At 42.1% G+C, this 23,215-nt stretch overlaps 4 protein-coding genes across 8 annotated transcripts in view; 1 reads left to right on the top strand and 3 right to left on the bottom strand.

Moving 5' to 3' along the window:
• The window catches only part of LOC118401261 (enhancer of mRNA-decapping protein 4-like), a 32,689-nt gene extending 31,901 nt beyond the window's left edge, over positions 1–788 (bottom strand). Inside the window, exon 1 of one of the 3 annotated variants that reach the window (XM_035798623.2) lies at positions 490–788. In XM_035798623.2, the coding sequence (XP_035654516.1) occupies positions 490–577 (88 nt within the window). In that variant the 5' untranslated portion in view covers positions 578–788. Of the gene's footprint in view, positions 1–104; positions 130–489 lie in introns of those variants that run through there. The other 2 variants (XM_035798622.2, XM_052474967.1) reach the window with 2 other exon arrangements.
• Positions 789–1,864: 1,076 nt separating this feature from the next.
• Positions 1,865–8,966, bottom strand: LOC127905939 (nuclear transport factor 2). Of its 2 annotated transcripts, none has more exons than XM_035798625.2 (5): positions 8,820–8,966; positions 6,587–6,695; positions 5,478–5,549; positions 5,239–5,337; positions 1,865–2,577 (listed from the first exon to the last, which is right to left on the bottom strand). In XM_035798625.2, exons 2-5 carry the CDS (start codon positions 6,683–6,685, stop codon positions 2,464–2,466), a joined length of 384 nt encoding a protein of 127 aa, XP_035654518.1. In that variant the 5' UTR covers positions 6,686–6,695; positions 8,820–8,966; the 3' UTR covers positions 1,865–2,463. The 2 variants fall into 2 exon arrangements, with proteins under 2 accessions (XP_035654518.1, XP_035654519.1); XM_035798626.2 differs by lacking the exon at positions 8,820–8,966 and adding an exon at positions 8,358–8,635.
• A 344-nt stretch (positions 8,967–9,310) lies between these two features.
• Positions 9,311–18,695, bottom strand: tsnaxip1 (translin-associated factor X interacting protein 1). Its single transcript, XM_035798624.2, has 16 exons — positions 18,499–18,695; positions 18,241–18,331; positions 17,997–18,103; positions 17,788–17,914; positions 17,543–17,636; positions 17,174–17,370; positions 16,906–17,041; positions 16,632–16,801; positions 16,383–16,542; positions 16,101–16,219; positions 15,872–16,000; positions 15,630–15,788; positions 15,423–15,532; positions 15,206–15,329; positions 9,858–9,964; positions 9,311–9,638 (listed from the first exon to the last, which is right to left on the bottom strand). The coding sequence occupies exons 1-16, from the start codon at positions 18,546–18,548 to the stop codon at positions 9,428–9,430; spliced, it is 2,091 nt and encodes a 696-aa protein (XP_035654517.1). The 5' UTR covers positions 18,549–18,695; the 3' UTR covers positions 9,311–9,427.
• A 1,420-nt stretch (positions 18,696–20,115) lies between these two features.
• Positions 20,116–23,215, top strand: part of ranbp10 (RAN binding protein 10) — a 37,260-nt gene continuing 34,160 nt past the window's right edge. Inside the window, exon 1 of one of the 2 annotated variants that reach the window (XM_035798627.2) lies at positions 20,116–20,508. In XM_035798627.2, the coding sequence (XP_035654520.1) occupies positions 20,310–20,508 (199 nt within the window). In that variant the 5' untranslated portion in view covers positions 20,116–20,309. The remainder of the gene's footprint in view (positions 20,509–23,215) is intronic. The other variant, XM_035798628.2, reaches the window with a different exon arrangement.

Genomic DNA, 23,215 nt, shown 5'->3' on the forward strand with positions numbered 1-23,215 from the left:
GTTGCATTGCTAACTACCAAACAAGCAAACAAACAACCTGTAAGTCAGTAATGTTAGCCAACATCCTTTAATGTTGTAAGCTACTTAACTAGGTAGCTAATTACCTAGCTAACGATAACTTGAATGGCTTTGCTGGCTAGCCGTGATGCAACATACGAAATAAACACTAACGTTAAAATGTTGTAAGTTTCATACTTTAACTAGTTACTGCGAGCAACCACGCTAACTAAACTAGCCTAGCTAGCAGTCCAGCTTACTAATATGTTCGCAAGTTGTAAATTAGCGGACGTAAGCTAACTATCTTAAGCCACATTTTCACACGTAATTAACGTAAACTAGCTAGCTTCGAATGTGAACACGCTTAGCTAGTTTGCATTTTGCAGCTAGCAAGCTAACGTTAGCTAGGTAGAACTTTAAAGGGCTAGGTAACGTTAGCTTGTAATGCGGCCTAAAAGCCCTTATCCACCTTTTCATTCCCGGTAAACTTACCTACGTTGTTCCCGGGTCTATCCAACTTTAATATGTCACGAAGATGCTGGGTTGCACCCTCTATATCTATGTTTGAATTTGAAGCCATAGGTAAGGGATAGGGGGAAACGGATTCGTCAGAGGGGAGCGAAATTATTTATATTTTCGTTCTATGCTGTTAGTTTTGTGAAGCAGGCAAGTATAACTAAGCACTTCTGGGTCACGGATTTTCCTGTATTCCTTCAAAATAAGAGTCCCATCCTGTATACTTTAATAATTACGGCGAAAATGTGCAATTATTCTGGCTAGCTTACTTAACATAGTTCGTTATCCAACACTACAAACTAGGTGTTCATGCATTTCTCACCCTCCACGGCACTAATAAAATAATGCTACGTCATAGAAAATACATTCAGATTCTATACACAGAAAACAGCATGAGCTAATAAAAATGCTTTGTGCTCATCTCAAATATGCGGAAGCCCTTCTTGAACCAATAAACACAATAAGTCATACTTTTCATACGTCTTTTATTTCTGTCTGCCAGAAGAATAGAATACCTTGTACATCTGTGAATGATAGCAGACCTTGAAGAGATGCCTTTGATCTTCTTAATTGAACCAGTGTACCATCAGGGAAAACAAAAACAGTAGCCAATGCACTGGCTGAGGGAGGAAAAGCATTAGTTATGCCAGTCGTTGATTGACAGCAAACAATTGGTAACAATAGATAATTAAACTGTAAATCAAATCTAAATAGAAAAAAAACTTGATTTCTAGACAAATTTTACTGTAAAAATATGATCATGAGAGAAGTGGCCCCCACCACCACTTTACTTTTCCTGCAGGAAGTCTTGGGGATTTCCTTGTCACACAACTGGCAAGAACTGTTTCTTTATTTTCCAAAACATTGTATGGAATTCAAATGTGCAGTCCGTACATTCTGTTCCATGTGTATGTAATCATTGTAAAAAAAAATAAAAAAAATAAATAAGGCAGTTTGACATATGCCTGTTCCTCGTCTTGCAAAAGAACACTTGCAAAGCCTCTCCAAAAATGTCAGGTCACTGCTACAGTACATTTATGGCACAAAGTGATCCCAATTTCCAAGAGCATGCAGGCAACTCATTATGGGGTTCTATTTCTGCAGTATCGGCCAAAGGAAATTATTTTGGGGGAAAAAAATTGAGGGAACCCTATGTCCATATATATATAACAATATATTGGCTGCATCTTGCTCAAGAAAATACATGCTATAGCAGATCATATACAACAATGTGCTATAGAACTGACCAGAACCTATATCGTTTACAATATAATGCTAACACAATTAAAATAAGAGTGACAAGGTAAGTGGAGGGAGAGAAATGGGTAAGAAAGGCAGAGGAACAATGAGCTCACATTAAGAAAAAGTAAACGGTTTATTGTGTATCATGGCTTTTGTATTCATTGTCACAGAGAGCATGAGGAGGAAATGGGAAGCTTGCTGGTCTAAGGATGTTATTGATAATATTTTCTATGATTATTTGGATTGCTAGAGCAACCTGACATAACAATGAATGTTAAATTAAACTTTTAAAGAGATTTAGTTGTATACAATAAGGTAAGCTGATAACACACGGGAGTACGATGAGAAAACATGAGGATATAAGACATTGAGTCCGAACATAAAACTAAAATGGTGAAGGTAAATTGTTACATTTTTTTCCTTGTCTGCCATCTTCAGATATTTAAGCTCCCCAGCATCATGCAGGTCAGCGTAGGGAAAGGGACTCTGATGGATCTGTGAACTCTCAGCAAAGGAACAGATCTAATTTCAGTTGAAGGCATGTAGCCTATGTGCCTGCATGTCTCTGTGATTGACATCTGGAATCCGGTGTAATTTCTCAAACAGGTATGGATGATACAGAGAGGAGGTTGGGCGTTTAGGTGTCTCTGCAAGACTTCCCCCATCCTCAGCCTTCCCTTATATCCACTCTGCCCACTTCTGGTGTCCTTAGCCAAAATTGTGCAGCGCGAGCCGGAACATGTCATTGGTGCATACCCAGGCATCATTAATGTTCTTCAGGATGAAACTCTGATGAAATCCCATGATGGGGTCCTCATCAGCCTGTAACAACACAAAGAGAGAGCTTAGTAAAAAGTCACAGTTATGACAGTGAATCTAATCCACAGCTGGGTGCATCTCTGTCAACAGTTGATTCTGTCTTGGTCAAAGCGACAAACTGCCTTCACACAACACACATTCCTGTTATTCCACTCTATCATACATTTAAAAAAATATTTTTTTACAATCAATAGGCTTGTGGCAAACCCAAATTCCTCACAAGGCTTTTCTAGCTAAACAGAGCACACACAGGTGTGAACAGGCACTAATGGAGATGCAGGCAAAAAGCAAGCCATCTCTTTAGGTGTCAGTGGAGACTAGGCTTACACAACTCTTTAACAGTAACTGCTCAGTGATCATGACGGCATTGGCGTCTTCAAATAACATGAATGTTCTAAAAAGCAGATTTCAAGTTCAAGGTCCACAGTGAAGATCAGAGCTTTCATATAAGGCCATTACTGTGGCTTCGACTAGTTAATAATTTGTCAAACAAGCCAGCCTTCACTATAATCTCGGTTCAAATTCAATAAACCACTTTGTTTGTTGCAGTTTATAGTGCATTTCCCCTCTCTTTTAAAAGGGATTGTCCGTATACTTTTTAGCCAATTGTTCTGAAAGTAGCGCCCGTGAGCCAAAAATGGTCCTGAAAATTGCGTACAACATCACATATGTGCCACACGTGATTGCTCTCTCTCGTTCTCCTGTTTGTGATTCCGGCTAGCTGTCACTCAAATGGCAAGGGGCTGAATCTCATCGTCTGGAACTTTAATTGCTAGGGGGCTGGCCAACGGGCGTAGAAATGTAGGGAAATGGCACAGCAGTTTCCAGAAAAGACGCTTTCAAACTAGGGATTTTGTGGCCAAATGCAGAAAGACAGTAATTCTGCTCGTATGAACTACACATTGACACGTCCAGCCCAAAGAGGGTGGTTTAAAAAAAAAAGACAAGTCGACCAAGGTACCAGAGCATGACTTTAAGCAGAGTGGGAAAAATTGTGATTAGATCACATTTTTAGCACCCTGAATGCACTGTGGTCTCTAATTACCAAACTCTAGTTTGGCGTAAGATTAGTAAAAGCCTAACTGACCCATGGTCACTCAGAACACTTATCCTTACTGACAGTAAGTAGGGAGAAGATGGGTCATAAAACCACAGATATGTCAAAGGTTGTGCAGGGCAAGCCTGAAGAATTTGTTGGTGCAAACCCAGGCATTCCTATAATTTTTCAGCAAAAACATGTACTGGAAGCCCAGGACCTGGTCATCATCTGCCTGCGAGACAGACAAAATACAATAGCCCTGACTTCTAATGTGCAAACTACTTACCGACCTCTCACACATACCCTTGTTTTTACTACCATAGGAAGGCTTGGTCCATGTCTTATTCAGTCTATTTGCGTCAGCAGATTAATAAAAGCATAGCTAGTTATATCAACTTGGTGAACAAAGGGCTTGAAACTGTGAAGCTGAAAACAGATGTTAAAAAGCACAGCTAGGTACAACATACAGTTTGATCCAACAGACAGAATCCTGACTCTTCATTTAAAACGATTTAAACAAATACAGTAACTTTCAAAGCAGGTGGGGATTTCTAGCCTGTAAGCTATTCAGTTGTTAGTTTAAGAAACTGGCAATATACAGTACTGTTCAAAAGTTTGGGGTCACTTAGAAATGTCCTTGTTTTTGAAAGAAAAGCTACTTTTTTTTGTCCATTTAAAATAACATCAAATTGATCAGAAATACAGTGTAGACATTGTTGTAGCTGGAAACGGCTGATTTTTTATGGAATATCTACATATGCGTACAGAGGCCCATTATCAGCAACCATCACTCCTGTGTTCCAGTGGCACATTGTGTTAGCTATTCCAAGTTGATCATTTTAAAAGGCTAACTGATCATTAGAAAACCCTTTTGCAATTATGTTTGCACAGCTGAAAGCTGATTAAAGAAGCCTTCTTTAGACTAGTTGAGTATCTAGAGCATCAGCATTTGTGGGTTCAATTACAGGCTCAAAATGGCCAAAAAATACATTTTTTCTGAAACTCGTCAGTCTATTCTTGTTCGGAGAAATGAAGGCGATTCCATGCGAGAAATTGCCAAGAAACTGAAGCTCTTGTACAACTCCCTTCACAGAAAAGCGCAAACTGGCTCTAACCAGAATAGAAAGAGTGGGAGGCCCCAGTGCACAACTGAGCAGAAGGACAAGTACATTAGAGGGTCTAGTTTGAGAAACAGACGCCACACAAGTCCTCAACTGGCAGTTTCATTAAATAGTACCCGCAAAACACCAGTCTCAACATCAACAGTGAAGAGGCGACTCCGAGATGCTGACCTTCTAGGCAAGGGTTTTCTAATGATCAATTATCCTTTTAAAATGATCAACTTGGATTAGCTAACACAACATGCCATTGGAACACAGGAGTGATGGTTGCTGATAATGGGCCTCTGTACGCCTATGTAGATATTCCATTAAAAATCTGCCGTTTCCAGCTACAATAGTCTGTTACAACATTAACAATGTCTACACTGTATTTCTGATCAATTTGATGTTATTTTAATGGAAGAAATGTGCTTTACTTTAAAAAACAAGGACATTTGTACGTGACCCCCAACACTTTAGAACGGTAGTGTACATTTTTACAGTATTAGAATGACAATTACTTACTTTTAATTGTCCTACTACCATACTCATTATACAGCTGTCAGGTGTGGGTTGGTGGTCTTGTGCTGTTATACTGTGAGCTATTTTTAAGAAGGGGAGAGTCTGAAAAGAAATAATAAACAAGAGATGTATCTGAGACAAGCACATTCCACCAATATATCCTGTTGAATCAGTGCACTCCTGACATACTATTGAGACATTCCATTCTGTCATGCTCAGGTATATTTTAAAATGTCACTCACAGAAAGTTTCTCAACAATCGCTGCTTTTCCCTGGAATTGCTGTCCCTCCCATGTAAGGCATGATGCATCGATCTGTAAAAAGGAAAAGCAGAGGTTTGAGTTTGTCAGTGGGAGAAGGCATATTGGTGGTATAGGGTGGAAGGATGTGAGGTATGTCCCGACTCCCAATCTGTTTTATTCACAACTAACTTTTCTACGCATACTCAAGTTAGGGTATGAGAGAGTGATATGCAACTATTTAGTCATGTACCACGTGGAAGAAGAATAGAAGAACGGGCTCTGCTGCTCTTACCTTATTCTTTGCTAAAAATTAAATGATTGTTTAAGGGCAAAATATAGTTAACAGAAGCCTTTCAGTAATAGATTTGTATAATAACGCAAATGAGTCATAGCTTGTGCAGTTCTCCTCCCATCTAAAAATATAAATTGTGCTACCAATAGGGGGCTCAAAAACAACACATTGACTCAAGAATGCTAACCTAGCTGAATGTAAAGAAAAGGGAACAATCAACAACTCGCTTGTTCTCATGATTGATAAATGGACATTACAATTATTTGAACAGCTTAAAATAAGTAACTATATGCTGTCTTTGTACCTCTTATTGAAATATATTATGCTTTAGCTTGTAAGTGTCAGTATGCATGCATATTTGCCTGTCCCACAGTCTAACTTGATACTTCTTTGGCCCAAAACGTTCCTCAGATGAATGCTTGTCAAAACTTATTTGATCTAGGTCTAGGATCAGTCTCTGAAACACATAAACCAAGTTAAGTTTTGAACAGTAACATTGAAATAGGGCAAGACTACAGAACATGAATTGATTCAACAATCTTTCCCTTGGATAGTGTTTGGAAAGGAATTATCAGGGAGCATTTGCTCACAGGTCTGGAGATATTGTATGATGCACTACTTTTCTATTTGAAAAAAAACTGAACATTAACAAATATCCAATTTATTACTAAATTAGTTATAACAGATGCAGAGGTGGTTAGACTGTTGAAGGAGATGGTGGAATAAATGCATGGGGGTGCAGACTGCAGTGGTGAGAACAGGACACAGGAAAGCAGAACTATGATTAATATTAATTGGTACAGACAGATCCACTCACATATATTGCTCCAAGCTGGGTCCTGTCCGTGTCAAACAGCTGGTAGTAATGTTGCACAAAACTGGATCCTATCTGTTCCCAAATCGGCTTTTCCCCCATTCTGAATCACCTGGAAACAAGTTCAATTGGAAGAGACAATCTTATGAGTGTACAATCCTAGTGGTGTGGATGACATAGACTAAACTCAAGAAATCTGGGCAAGAAAGACCAGGTAGAGCTGGTTGGGTTTGCACTTAGGGGCAAAAGAAAGAGTCCACAACCAATTGCTCCATATCAAATAAAATTGTATGTCACATGCGCTGAATACAACAGAAGACCTTACCATGAAATGCTTACTTACAAGCCCTTAACCAACAATGCAGCTCAAGAAATAGAGTTGTGAACATATTTACTAAATACTTTTTGATTGTATTAAAAAAATGTAACAAGATATTGAAATAAAATAAAGAGGCTATATACAGGGGGTACTGAGTCAATGTGCGGGGATACAGGTTAGTCAAGGTCATTTATAAAGTGACTATGCATAGATAATAAACAGCGAGTAGGGGGGGGGGTCAATGAAAATAGTGTCATCTATGGATTTCACATGACTGGGAATACAGATATGCATCTGTTGGTCACAGATACTTTTTTTTTTAAGGTATAGGCGTGAATCAGAACCAGTCAGTAAATACTGGTGGCCACCATTTTGCCTCATGCACCGCTACACATCGACTTCACAGAGTTGTTCAGCCGGTTGATTGTGGCCTGTGGAATGTTGTCCCACTCTTCAATGGCTGTGCGAAATTGCACTAAAATTAAGTTGGAGGTGGCTTATGGTAGAGAAATTAACATGACATTTTCTGACAAGAGCTCTAGTGGACATTCTAGTCAGCATGCCAATTGCACGCTCCCTCAATTTGAGACATCTGTGGCATTGTCTTGTGTGGCAAAACTGCACATTTTAGAGTGTTCTTATTGTCCCCAGTACAAGGTGCACCTGTGTAATGATCATGCTGTTCAATCATCTTATTGATATGCCACACCTGCCAGGTGGATGGATTATCTTGGCAAATGAGAAATGCACACTAACAGGGATGTAAACAAATTTGTGCACATTTTAGAGAAGTAAGCTTTTTCGGCATATGGAAAATGTCAAGGATATTTTATTTCAGCTCATAAAACATGGCATTTTTTTTGTGTTCTGTATAGGAAATACATTTTTGAAGTCCGTGGTTGAACAATATATTAACAGCACCAGGAATACACGCACTGACTAAACGTTTTTAAAAAAGGAGCACTGTAGAGTATTCTTCTTTGTTTTTTTTTTCAGAAAACAGAGACAGCTGATAGGACAAGGTTATGCTTCATTGGCAGAGCAAGCAAACCACGCACACTACTTTAGAACAATTGAGCAAATACCAACAAGGGCCATAGTTTAGCAACAGTTACACCCAAATTATGGTACCTATTCTGACAGTGCTAGCTAAACTAGTCTTGTTTGGATTAGTGCGCTGTCAGTCACGGCGTCTCACGTGCCTCCCCAACGCGCATTAACTTTATACGAAGCTTGCATAGCTAGCTACCTCAATTATTCACACGAACCTAGGAAATACTAGTTTACAAATCCCTTGCACTATAATTGCAACACGTTATTTCCAATCGTGTCGTTTGAGATTTCAAAGATAAGATCGCTACTAACTAGCTAACTCAATCAAGTTATACAAGATACTGTAGCTAGCTACTATAGCTATCGTTTCATGTGTTCGTCAGCTGAATGCTATCTACTTACACAGTCCGCTCACGCCGTGAGCATGCCATGACATGGGCAATGTTGGACTCTTTCTTTGACTTTGGCTGAGCTAGCTAGCATAGGCAAGGCTAATATCAAAGATCAAACTTTGGTTGGTTGTCTGACTAGCTCGATGTCCCGTATTGCTTAGCTAATAAAATGCAATCAAAGGGCTAGACAATTCAAATCTAAAGTGAATGCTAGATATACAAGTGGTATGGCACGTTCTTTCGCACTATCGGCTGCTAAAAATACCCTAACCGTTCCTCAACATTCTGAAGCTTCTTTCGACCGGGCCCAGCCAGAACATAGGCGTGTCCTAGCTATCACTTTTGGCGAGCCACCGCCTGTCAAAGAGGTATATAAACGAATCCATTCTGAATCATAATAGGATACGCTTGTCGCTAGAAGACAAATGTTTTTATTTAATATAGAATTACATTTTTTAGAAAAGCAACTTACCGCGAACCCAAAACCGTGCCCCGGTTTCCAGTTATGGCGATTACACCAGTGTAGGCGCATGCTCATCTGTCTAATGCTACGTGGGAAATGAAGTTCTTCACTCCATACAGCTGGTTGGTTTTTCCACCCACACGAAACTCAACATACAAAAATATGTTACCTTTTAAATCAGCCCACTTTAATGAAGGTAAACGACATTTGTTGTGGAAATTATAAGGATGGACAGAATGGCCATGGTTTTACATGCCTGCATCCACAAGATGGCACAGTTCTAATGGCACTGTATGCTACTATAAACAGACGTTTGAATTGAGTAGCCACACACTGCTCCGGTGAACAATTTGTTAGCCTGGCTACTAGAACACCAGAGAAGTATGTGACAGCTCAACTTTGGGATGCTAATGTTTTTACGTAAATATTCCATTTCTGACACTGATAATAAATGACTGTGTGAAACACATTTGACTTACAGATAATTTCAGTAACAACAGTCCGTTTAAGTGTTTGTTTAATGTTCAACCTGGTTCCTTTGGAAATATACCACAAGGATAGCAAAGAAACAGTTAGATGCCTGACTGCTACCACTTTCTAAAAGTGCTTAGAGCGATTCAGTCCTGTTGTGGTGCAGGCCCAGCCCTGGTCACATCTATTGCCAGGAGGTGCTGCAGGGCCAGCTCTGTGTCCATTTGTGTTGTGTGCTGCTCTAGCTCCCCCTGGTGTATCTGGAATGCCATAGTTAGGACCCAGTCTAGTGTGGTAGCGTCCAGAGAGGGGTCAATGTTCTTAAAGGCAGCCCTTAGATCAGCCACAGTCACCTCTCTGTGAATCAAAAACACAATGCCCCTGGTGATCCTTTCAAAACGGTTTACACTTTTCAAACAACAATTAAACAAGTATATTACTTGTGCAAATTGAGATCTGTATAGATTTACGTTATTTAGCAGACGCTCTTATCCAAAGCGACTAATGCAGATTTTTCACCTAGCCTTTACCCGCTAGGCTACCTGCCGCCCTACATGGGGTATACGCTTTGCTTACCCTTTGCCTCCCAGCTGAGTCCTCAGTTGGCTGATATACATATGCCTCTCTGTGGAGGCCTGCTTCTTCACCAGATTCAGGAAGTCTTTGTGTTTCCCATCTGCATCCTGCATAGAACATCACACCATGTCTTTGCCACAGTAGACATTAATGGTAGCAGTGCATTAGGAACGTTTGTTCAACATTTTGTTATGTTACAGACTTATTATAAAATTGATTAAATATCATTTTCACATTTTATAAAGTATTCGGACACATTACTCTACTTTGTTGATGCCTCTCAGGCAGCGATTACAGCCTCGAGTCTTCTTGGGTATGATGCTACAAGCTTGGCACACCTGTATTTGGGGAGTGTCACTGCACAGCTATTTTGAGGTCTCTGTAGATGTAACAGTATAGACTTTACGTCCGTCCCCTCGCCCCGACCTGGGTGCGAACCAGGGACGCTCTGCACACATCAACAGTCACCCTCGAAGCATCACCCATCGCCCCACAAAAGCCGCGGCCCTTGCAGAGCAAGGGGAACCACTACTTCAAGGTCTCAGAGCAAGTGACGTCACCGATTGAAACGCCACTAGCGCTAACTAGCTAGCCACTTCACATCGGCTACATAGAGATGTTAGATCGGGTTCAAGTCCGGGCTCTGGCCCAAAGCGTTGTCTTGGCTGTGTGCTTAGGGTAGTTGTCCTGTTAGAAGGTAAACCTTTGCCCTAGTCTGAGGTTCTGAATGCTCTGGAGCAGATGTACATCCTTGCTATAATCAATTTTAGAATGAGGCTGTAAACCATATAAACCATATAACCTGCATTTATTGTAGCTGGGGATTTTAACAAAGCAAATTTGAGAACAAGGCTACCTAAATTCTGTCAACATATTGATTGTAGTACTCGTGCTGGCAAAACTCTGGATCACTGCTACTCTAACTTCCGCGATGCATACAAGGCCCTCCCCCGCCCTCCCTTCGGAAAATCTGACCACAAATTAATTTTGTTCCTCAAACAGGATGTACCCGTGACAAGGACTATTCAACGCTGGTCTGACCAATTGGAATCCACGCTTCAAGAGTGTTTTGATCACGCGGACTGGGACATGTTCCGAGTAGCCTCAGAGAATAATATCGATTTATACGCTGATTCAGTGAGTGAGTTTATAAGGAAGTGCATAGGAGATGTTGTACCCACTGTGACTATTAAAACCTACCATAACCAGAAACCGTGGATAGATGGCGGCATTCGTGCAAAACTGAAAGTGAGAACCATTTAACCATGGAAAGATGACAGGGAATATGGCTGAATATAAACAGTGTAGTTATTCCCTCCGCAAGGCAACCAAACAAGTGAAATGTCAGTATAGTGACAAAGTGGAGTCGCAATTCAACGGCTCAGACACGAGACGTATGTGGCAGAGTCTACAGAAATTTTGCATGTCAACTAAAACTCTCACAAACTTTTACAGATGCACAATTGAGAGGATCCTGTCGGGCTGCATCACCACCTGGCAACGGCAACTGCACTGCCCATAACCGCAGGGCTCTCCAGAGTATGGTGCGGTCTGCACAACACATCACCCAGTGCAAACTACCTGTCCTCCAGCACCCTTCATCACAGCAAGGCCACTGCCAGCAATACATTTGCAAACATTTCTAAACCTGTTTTCGCTTTGAGGTATTGAGTGAAAAAATCTATTTTTATCAATCTTAGAATAAAGCTGTCACGTACCAATTTTGTGTATTCAATTGGTAGTTGGTCTCATCACTGCAACTCCCGTACGGACTCAGGAGAGGCAAAGGTCGAGATCCTCCAAAACACAACCCAGCCAAGCCGCACTGCTTCTTGACAGGCATTGGCCAGCTTCTGGGCCGCCACAGGAGTCGCTAGTGCACGATGGGACAAGAACATCCATGGGACAAGAACATCCATGCCGGCCAAACCCTCCCCTAACCCGGACGACGCTGGGCCAATTGTGCGCAGCCCCATGGGTCTCCCGGTTGCGGCTGGCTGCGACAGAGCCTGGACTTTGAATCAGGATCTCTAGTGGCAGCACTGCGTAGCGGTGCCTTAGACACTGCGCCACTTGGGAGGCCCCACTGCCTGTTCACCCCGCTACCATCCAGAAGGCGATGTCAGTACAGTTGCATCAAAGCTGGGAGCGAGAGACTGAAAAAAAAGATTCTATCCCAAGGCCATCAGACTGTTAAACAGCCATCACTAACACAGTGAGGCTGCTGCCAACATACAGGGCTCCGGGCAGCCGAGCGGAAATGGAGGAAAACTCGCCTCCCTGCGGACCTGGCATACTTTCACTCCCTCCTCTACATTTTCCTCCTCTGTCTCTGCTGCTAAAGCCACTTTCTACCACTCTAAATTCCAAGCATCTGCCTCTAACCCTAGGAAGCTCTTTGCCACCTTCTCCTCCCTCCTGAATCCCCCCCCCCTCCTCCCTCTCTGCAGATGACTTCGTCAACCATTTTGAAAAGAAGGTCGACGACATCCGATCCTCGTTTGCTAAGTCAAACGACACCGCTGGTTCTGCTCACACTGCCCTACCCTGTGCTCTGACCTCTTTCTCCCCTCTCTCTCCAGATGAAATCTCGCGTCTTGACGGCCGGCCGCCCAACAACCTGCCCGCTTGACCCTATCCCCTCCTCTCTTCTCCAGACCATTTCCGGAGACCTTCTCCCTTACCTCACCTCGTTCATCAACTCATCCCTGACCGCTGGCTACGTCCCTTCCGTCTTCAAGAGAGCGAGAGTTGCACCCCTTCTGAAAAAACCTACACTCGATCCCTCCGATGTCAACAACTACAGACCAGTATCCCTTCTTTGTTTTCTCTCCAAAACTCTTGAACGTGCCGTCCTTGGCCAGCTCTCCCGCTATCTCTCTCAGAATGACCTTCTTGATCCAAATCAGTCAGGTTTCAAGACTAGTCATTCAACTGAGACTGCTCTTCTCTGTATCACGGAGGCGCTCCGCACTGCTAAAGCTAACTCTCTCTCCTCTGCTCTCATCCTTCTAGACCTATCGGCTGCCTTCGATACTGTGATCCATCAGATCCTCCTCTCCACCCTCTCCGAGTTGGGCATCTCCGGCGCGGCCCACGCTTGGATTGCGTCCTACCTGACAGGTCGCTCCTACCAGGTGGCGTGGCGAGAATCTGTCTCCTCACCACGTGCTCTCACCACTGGTGTCCCCCAGGGCTCTGTTCTAGGCCCTCTCCTATTCTCGCTATACACCAAGTCACTTGGCTCTGTCATAACCTCACATGGTCTCTCCTATCATTGCTATGCAGACGACACACAATTAATCTTCTCCTTTCCCCCTTCTGATGACCAGGTGGCGAATCGCATCTCTGCATGTCTGGCAGACATATCAGTGTGGATGACGGATCACCACCTCAAGCTGAACCTCGGCAAGACGGAGCTGCTCTTCCTCCCGGGGAAGGACTGCCCGTTCCATGATCTCGCCATCACGGTTGACAACTCCATTGTGTCCTCCTCCCAGAGCGCTAAGAACCTTGGCGTGATCCTGGACAACACCCTGTCGTTCTCAACTAACATCAAGGCGGTGGCCCGTTCCTGTAGGTTCATGCTCTACAACATCCGCAGAGTACGACCCTGCCTCACACAGGAAGCGGCGCAGGTCCTAATCCAGGCACTTGTCATCTCCCGTCTGGATTACTGCAACTCGCTGTTGGCTGGGCTCCCTGCCTGTGCCATTAAACCCCTACAACTCATCCAGAACGCCGCAGCCCGTCTGGTGTTCAACCTTCCCAAGTTCTCTCACGTCACCCCGCTCCTCCGCTCTCTCCACTGGCTTCCAGTTGAAGCTCGCATCCGCTACAAGACCATGGTGCTTGCCTACGGAGCTGTGAGGGGAACGGCACCTCAGTACCTCCAGGCTCTGATCAGGCCCTACACCCAAACAAGGGCACTGCGTTCATCCACCTCTGGCCTGCTCGCCTCCCTACCACTGAGGAAGTACAGTTCCCGCTCAGCCCAGTCAAAACTGTTCGCTGCTCTGGCCCCCCAATGGTGGAACAAACTCCCTCACGACGCCAGGACAGCGGAGTCAATCACCACCTTCCAGAGACACCTGAAACCCCACCTCTTTAAGGAATACCTAGGATAGGATAAGTAATCCTTCTCACCCCCCCCCAAAAGATTTAGATGCCCTATTGTAAAGTGGCTGTTCCACTGGATGTCATAAGGTGAATGCACCAATTTGTAAGTCGCTCTGGATAGAGCGTCTGCTAAATGACTTAAATGTAATGTAAATGTAAATACAGACTTGAAATCATTGGCCATTTAATAAATGGATCACTCGTCACTTTAATAATGTTTACATATCTTGCATTACTCATCTCATATGGATATACTATATTTTATCATAATAATCTTATAATAATCTTGCCTATGCCGCTCGGTCATTGCTTATCCATTTATTTATATGTATATATTCTTATTCCTTTACTTAGATTGTGTGTATTAGGTAGTTGTTGGATTTCTTTCTATTGTTGCACTGTCAGAACTAGAAGCACAAGCATTTCACTACACTCACAATAACATCTGATAACCATGTGTATGTGACCAATAAAATGTGATTTTGATTTGATCAATGATGTCTCTGTACTTTGCTCCGTTCATCTTTCCCTCGATCCTGAACAGTCTTCCAGTCCCTGCCACTGAAAAAGATCCCCACAGCATGATGCTGTCACCACCATGCTTCACCGTAGGGATGGTGCTAGGTTTCCTCCAGACGTAACGTTTGACATTCAGGCCAAAGAGTTCAGTCTTGGTTTCATCAGACCAGATTATCTTGTTTCTCATGGTCTGAGAGTCCTTTAGGTGCCTTTTGGCAAACTCCAAGCGGGCTGTCCTTTTACTGAGGAGTGGCTTCCGTCTAGCCACTCTACCATAAATGCCTGATTGGTGTAGCGCTGCAGAGATGGTTGTCATTCTGAAAGGTTCTACCATCTCCACAGAGGAACTCTGGAGCTCTGTCAGAGTGACCATCGGGTTCTTGGTCACCTCCTTGACCAAGGTTTGGTTTTTGCTCTGACATGCACTGTCAACAGGTGTGTGCCTTTCCAAATCATGTCCAATCAATTGAATTTACCACAGGTGGACTCCAATCAAGTTGTAGAAACATCAAGGATAATCAATGGAAACAGGATGCTATTGCTATTGTATACATCAATGGTACTTGAATACTTTTTGAGAAGGTCCAGTCCCTCAAATTTCCAGACCATGGTCTGCCTATTGACTATGGCTGGTATTCCTCTATTAAAACGGGATTGTGAAATTATGTGGACTGAGGTGTGAAATTTTGGACCGAGACCCAAAAAGTTACCTCTGTATACAGTCTTTGGTATGGGAGGCTCCCACCGTTGTTGTCTAGCTCGGCCTGAGCTGTGGTCACGAGCTCATCGATGTCTTGCGCTCTTTTCAGAGGGAAGGCCATTTGCAAGTTATCTCTGCAAAACACAGGTCATTTTATATAGCACACTCACTGTCATAATCGTAATGTTTGACTTTAATCTGAACTGTAATTTGATTATCTGCATTACCTGAAATCCTGAACACTGAGCAGCCCACTCTCTGTACTGTCACTGTGGATCAACACTTTCAGCAGGTTAGACAGTAGATGTGTCTGACCATGGTACACACTCTCATCCACCTGTTAATAATACATTTATAACCATCAAATCATGCGCGCCATCCTTTCTCACACTCATAAGAAGAGCGCTGTATAACACATTTGCATGATCACATACCTTTCCTGTGAGAATGTCATTGAAGAGGCTGACAGAGTCATCCTTTTGGTGTTGACGAATGCCCTCTACTAAGCTATAAGCCCACTCTCCAGCCTTTTCCCCATATTGTCTCTCCAGATGTTGCCGCAGAAACTCGGGAAGATTGCTGCTTTCATTTCTCTTAAGAGAAATACAATTAGAAGACATATCAGTCAAACAGTGTGTGAAATAACTCATTATTTGAAAGAGAGGTATCAGTTTACCCTTCCATCCTCCATGACCTTCTCCTTCCAAACCTCCTTGAGGATTCTCACAACCGCATTCTTCTTTAGCCTATGGTTCTTTAACTGCCCCTCATAGCGCAGGTATATGGGCACATCATCAGAAGTACCCTGAGTGGACACAGGGTGAAGACCTTTTGACCATGCCATTCTTTTTGGAAATGTGTTGATGTTCAGGCAGTTTGAAAGTTCAGCAGGGAGGGAGGTTTACCAGTCCAGTGAAAAACTCTGAGTTCTTTCCTCCCAGTTCTGCCAGCAGGATCTCCAAACGCCGCTGGCTGGACAGGCCCTGGGAGAGATCTGCCCAACGCTCACTACCTCCCAGTACGTCTGTAATCACACAGTGCTGTGTAAATGTTCTGATCTAAAAATGTTTATATTGATTCAGTCACAAAGCAAAATGCCTAACACTTCAAGCATTACTACCAACAATACCATACCACAAATGGGAAGGGGGAAAAATAGAACCTAGAGCAGTTTTTCTATGTGATACCTGCACACTGCTCCCATTCTGGCCTGGGGGTAGAGGCCTCTTTGAAGCCCTCCAATTCTCCCTGGAGGCTGTCCCTCTGTGTTGTGACTTGCTTGTGCACCTCAAGCAGTGTGTCATATTCAGCCTTCATCTGATCAAAGTCTTTCTGCAGGGTCTCCAGCTGGAATAGATGCAAAGAGATTCAATACTCATTCAGGTCTGATTAAGTGAGACTGCTGTTGTTGAATCAAACATTTCACTGAACTGTACCTTAAGCAAGTTCTCTTTGTGGGTATGGTCCAACGTCTCCCAGTCACGGCGGGGAACTACGTCTCCATACTCCGCATGCAAGCGATTTAGCTCCACCTGGGCTTTAGTCAGGTCCTCTCGACACACCTTCAGAGCCAATTTCTCCTTCACTGGGTCCTCGATTTCCACTTCTGATGGAAAGGAACAGGTTTTCAGAGGTGACAACACCCCACACTTCGCTTACATCAAGACAGTTGACTAATAATTATTTTATTGTTACACATTTTTTCACTACCTTCCTGCTCTTCCTCGGGTTCCTCATCTGGTCCATAGCTCATGCTGCTGATGTTGGCGATGAGCAGCTTGCGAGCATCACATTCTTCTCTGTACATCAGATACTGAGCGGCCAGGTCTGCCTGCAGACAACACACCTGAGAAGAACAAGCGAAAGAGCGATGAAGGAGAGTTCAGGCAGCCTAGGCATGGTTGATATAACTTGAATTCTGTGTTTTCAGAGCAGCACTGGTGTGATTGAGACTGAACCTAGTGGGTAAGCACTGTACCTGGGTCTGCAGGGAACTCTGTGTCTCTCTCATGTTTTCAATAACCTTTTGACGGTGTTGGCACCTTTGCTTCAGAGCTCTAATCTCTACCCTCTCCTCCTCTCGCAGGCCCAGGATCCTCTTTTCACACTGCTCTGACACCACAACCAGACGAGCACGGAGAGGCTCCAGCTCCCGGATCTGGTCCCGTAAGTATGCTGCAGAAATGAATATCCATAGACAATAAAATCCAACATCCTATAAGCATGACATCTTTAAGTCCCTCTGATACTTCCATTCATCCTTGTTTTTCTGTCCAAACTCACATTCACCATAACAATATAGGCCTATATGCCACAATCAAACATTCCATGCTACAATGCCACACACCTAATGTGATTTCATATTCATTTTTTATGGCACACAGAAGCGGCTTGTACGTTTTGAAGTCCTCAATGAAACAGCCAAAGACCTCCCGGTATGCCTGCGTATGACAGAGGGCAGATTTTGTCACTTGACAACTAAGTGAAAATGAATGTATTCACTATACTCCTTATATGTAGTAAGGTAAATACACTGTAACAAAGCCTACATTACATGGATAACCTGTATATTATATGTCAGATGGATGGGACCTGTAGTTTGCGCTCTTGGACTTTTGGTTGTTGTAAGTCAAGAGCCTGCAGCTCCTTCTTTAGGTAGCTTTCAAGCTGCTCCAGGAATCGTGGCTTCCCCACAGGGCCACCAAAATCATCACTGCATCTGTAGCATATTACCATCTCAGTAAATCCTTCCACAACTTTAACCCTATATCATATGACAGTATATGTAATTTGCTAAATACCCATGGTTCTTGATCTCTCCACCTGTAGTATGTCTCCTCCCCTGCTGAACAACTTGAGAGGTGACATGGGCAGGCCAGGTTGACAGGTAGCCTGAAGTACAGCCAACCTGACGGAGTGAGATAAAACGTTTTTAAAAATGAAAAACATGTTTTTTAAAAAGCTTGCTCGGGGAACGAATGGTGTACTTAGTGATATGCACAAAGTCCCAAATGATCCAGGCAGTTAGCTAACTGCTTATCTTACTCTGGTTGATGCTCTACATGAGCCTGGACCGCCAATTGCCACTTGTCGCCCAGTTCTTTTTTCAGCGTTATGTTGACACTCAGACGATAGTCTGAAAGTGAGATGGAAACAAGCAGCTAACTAGAAATTATTATTTTTATTATTATTATTATATGATTCGCTTAGTAACGTTACTATCAAAGAGTAACGTTATCTGAGTGAGCTAGCTAAGTTAACAGTTAACGTCAGCCTACTACTAAATTGGACAAGGCCACTTGCCGTTCAAACGATGATAAAGGTGGTAATCTAATATCTTTCTGTGTCGACATCTGTTATGTTTAGATGCAGCAAACAAGCGAGCAAGCTAGTTACCAAAATACATTAACATTTAATCCCTCTTCAATTAGGTTAGCTAGCTATTTGCTTCACTTCAGGCCAACGCTTCAGGCTCACGACCGAGTTGTTATGTTTACACAATGTTGCCATGGAAATGAAGGACCCAGGAAGAACCCCAAATAGCAGACCATCGCGCGCCAGATACTTTTGCATCCCTGGAGAACCTTTCCAGAGAGAAGGCGTAAAAAAACTTTGACTTGGCTCAGGACTTAATCAAAGGTTTTTAAAATTGTGACTTAATAATGTATGTACAGTAGTGTAAAGTACTTAAGTTAAAATACTTGTAAAGTACTACTTAAGTAGTTTTTTGGGGTATCTGTACTTTATTATTTATATTTTTGACAAGGTTTACTTTTACATCCCAACATTCCTAAAGAAAATGAATGTGCTTTTTATTCCATACATTTTCCCTGACACCCAAAAGTACTTGTTAAATTTTGAATGCTTAGCAGGACAGGAAAATTGTCCAATTCACTTACGTAATCAAGAGAACACCCCTGGTCATCCGTAGTGCCTCTGATCTGGCAGACTCACTGCTTCATTTGTTGGAGAGTGTCCCAGGCTTTAAAACAAAATAGAAAATTGTGCCGTCTGGTTTGCTTAATATAAGGAATTTGAAATAATTTATACTAATTTACAAGTATTTTACTGGGTGACTTTTACCTTCATAGAAAATGACTTAGATATTTTTCTTTACTTTTACTCAAGTATGTAGTTTACTTTACTATTTATATTTTGTACATCTTTTACTTCACTACATTACAAAATAATGTATTTTTTACTCCATTCATTTTCACTGACACCCAAAAGTACTTGCTACATTTTTTAATGCTTAGCAGGACAGTAAAATGGTCCCATTCACACTCTAATCAAGAGAACATCCCTGGTCATCCCTACTGTCTCTGATCTGGCAGACTCACTAAACACACGTGAGTGTGGACTTGGTTATCATAAATAAAAAATAAATGGTGCCGTTTGGTTTGCTTAATATTAGGAAATTAAAATATATTAGTATATTATAAACCAAATATTTTTTTAGACTTATACTCATTTATTATTTTATTGAGTGACTTTCAATTTACTTGAGTCATTTTTTATGAACTTTACTTTTTCTCAAGTATGACAATTGGGTACTTTTCCACCACTGCCAGTTTCAGAATCATCTCAATGATTTCGAATTTAAATAATGCAGTTGTCTGACAGACTGGCAAACATTATCCACAAACATTGCGTTTAAAAATCTGGATTATATTATAAGGTTTAAGACCCATTCGAGACACAAACACGTACTGAATGTATGCCAGTATGTAAATATTAATGAGGAATTTCAATTTAAAAAAATTCTCATTATCTGCTATGATAAGACTGGGGAGCTCAACATGTCTTGACCGCATACAACCACTCAAACTACATTTCCTAGCTTCCTTTTCACGGACTCAAGCGGAAAAAATAGACCAAAGAGGGGAGAGCGGGGGTTCTGTAGTCGATTCTGCAAATCTTGCGAGTGGATAGTCCTGTATTAAACTACAGTACCCACACTCCACTGTCAGTGCTACTGTAGAGCGCTTTGGTTATCCGTGGATATCACACCATTGCTATCATCTCTGTCTATCTCAGTGTTTCTCTCTCCCTGTGTCAGCGGATTGATATAGGAGAGTAGAAAACAAGCAAAAATAAAACATCTCTAGCCGAAAATGGCAGAGCTTGGAGCGGGGAGCATGCTGTTGGGAGATCCTGCTTTTAATTACCAAGAGCACGAGCTAAATGAGCGATTGAAGCGGCTCTACCCGGCCGTGAATGAGGAAGAGACCCCCTTACCCCGATCTTGGAGCCCCAAGGATAAATACAGCTACATCGGACTCTCGCAGAACAATCTGCGGGTACATTACAAAGGTATACAGATGTGACAACTAGTATAACATTTCGTACCCCAATGTCTGTCATTTACTTAAGACACTCCGGAGGGTTTGCGTCGAGTCTGTATGCAATCTCCCCGATCTAGTTTGAGCTGCCTCTACCTCTCTCTGCTTTGTTTCAGAGGAGAGCGGAATGCCCAAATGGTTGACAGTGAACTCGCTAACCATGACAGTATTGAAGCATATCCATTTATTTCACTAACGTTCAACTCCACGGTCTCTTTGTTTAACGTTAGTTTTATTTTTGCTTTACCATAACTTGGATACCCCTATTTGATCACGATAATCGACATTTTACCTAGCTAGCAATACCACAATTTACTGTTAGTAATAACAAGCGACGCACAGTTAGCTCGCTAGCAAACTTGGCTAGTAAGCGAGCTAATGTTAGCTCGCTAACTAGCTAATGACAGCTAGCTATCTAACGTTATGCAATATAATGCTAATTGCACACCACCGTTGTTAGCCCAATACAGTAGCTAAATATTAGCTACTTAGTTGTAACGTTATAAATAAGTAGCTAGCTAGCAATGTAAATGTACTGGCTAGCTAATACTTAACCCTGGCGTTAGCTAATATAAAAACAATTATCCTTCACACTGTTGCCATAACCCACGACTAGTCGTTAACAATTTGCTTGTATTTTGTGATCAAATGAGCACCAGACAGTCCAGAACAGGGAAATATTGCATTTTGTTGGCTTGCTAGTTCATGGAAACGTTCTGTTGGAATATAATTCTGAATCATTATTCATTCTGGAACCAGTTGGTGAGCATTACGCTATAAGGATTCCATTGAGTCCTTTATGCACAAAAGAACAACAACAGCGTCTGCCATTTCAAACTCAGCCAGCAGCTACACTTTGCTGCAAGGGAGGAGGCCTTGACGCATTTGTTGTGCGTAAAATATCTGCACATAGATCAGATGGTATTTATGCGGGTAGTTTGACATATTTGACCATAAACAACTTGTTGGGATGCAGACCATAGCCCAAGGGAGGGGTGTAAACACATACAATTGGTTCAGATAGTTATCTAACTATTCTGCACAAAATCAAAAGTAGGACTTGACAGCTATCCATCAAGCTAGACGTCGTCATGCTACTCCCAACTAACAAGGAATGTTTCCAAGAGACCATTCCCTTAATGTGAAATATAATTTTCCCAGAATGTGGTTACCATGTTCTCAGAACTCAGCACATTAATGTTCTATACACGTTTCATGGGAATGTTGCAAGAACATTCACGTGTCCAGTTCTGTGGGTTCAATCAACTCCCAAACATGCATGGAACGTGGTGCCATGTTCTCAGAACATAAGATATTTAAGGTCCCGAATAGTGGTAATCAGGGTTTTCATTAAATTTGATATTTGGATGAAACCAGTTCCAAGTAGGGTGGCCCAAGTATTAAAAATGACTGTTGCTGGTACATTAATAAAATTTGATCATAAAGTTACTGGTCCCCCTCCCCCCATGTCAAACACTTGAATTCAGGAGGCAGGCATTACCAAGGATTTTCATCCGGCCTCTACCAACGTCACATAAAGCCGGAAATGTTATACACCAATGGTAGTGTCTTGTCATTTTAAATATTTATCGCCTTAAAACCTTCATCACATGTGCGCCTACGCATTACTTTAACTTTGTTTACAAAACTGTAAACTAGATCAAGCAGAACATACTATCAAAGATACTGGTAACCTTTAATCTGTGGTGTGACTGTTAGCTAGCAAGCCACTTACATCATGCCGGAAAAAGCACACTGTGTTTGTTGTGACTGGATGCCATAGTGTAAAATTAACCTTTTAATTTCGGGTGGACAGGCTGCACCGGAAATTACGATCATGTCATGCGTGCGCAGTGCACATTTCAAGTAAAGTTGCTTTATCAATTGAGGAGAACATTCGATGGGTCTTGCCAGGATGCTAATCCTGAAGATGGATGCTGTACCATTATTGACAGGGGATCTTGCAAGCGCTGACCATAATGTAAGTATCAGAGTTTAATAAGTCTTATACGGTAGCCAACATTTTGGGGGATCGCGGGGCTAGCATTAGATAATGCAACTGTGGCTTCTTTGACTTGTGAACAATATATTTTCTGTAACACCTGATAATCACTATATGGTTTTTGTTCTTCCATCTCTAAGCCCCCTACATTAAGTCAGAGAACTGAAGGAATATTGTTCACAAAAGGAGTTGTGGTGTATATAGTATTTGTCATTTAGTCCTGAAAATCATATTTTACCATTCCATTGTGTGGGTTGTTGTCTTACAGTTGATGTAGCTTGTGTCGTTGGAGCTAATCATATTTTTTTTTGGGGGGGGGGGGGTTACTTAACTTTCCATCTCCTTTTGTCTTTACACTATCATCAAGCTGGAAGGATAGACATTTTACTCTGTCTGCACGAGAGGTCGACCGATTATGATTTTTCATCGCCGATACCGATTATTGGAGGACCAAAAAAAGCCGATACCACTTTATCGGCCAATTTTATCATTATTTTGTAGTTGTAATAATGACAATTACAACAATACTGAATGAACACTTATTTGAACTTAATATAATACATCAATAAAATCAATTTAGCCTCAAATAAATAATGAAACGTGTTCAATTTGGTTTAAATAATGCAAAAACAAAGGTGTTGGAGAAGAAAGTAAAAGTGCAATATGTGCCATGTAA

Source organism: Oncorhynchus keta, chromosome 22 (genome assembly GCF_023373465.1).
Source record: "Oncorhynchus keta strain PuntledgeMale-10-30-2019 chromosome 22, Oket_V2, whole genome shotgun sequence".
In the NCBI taxonomy this organism is placed as follows: domain Eukaryota; kingdom Metazoa; phylum Chordata; class Actinopteri; order Salmoniformes; family Salmonidae; genus Oncorhynchus; species Oncorhynchus keta.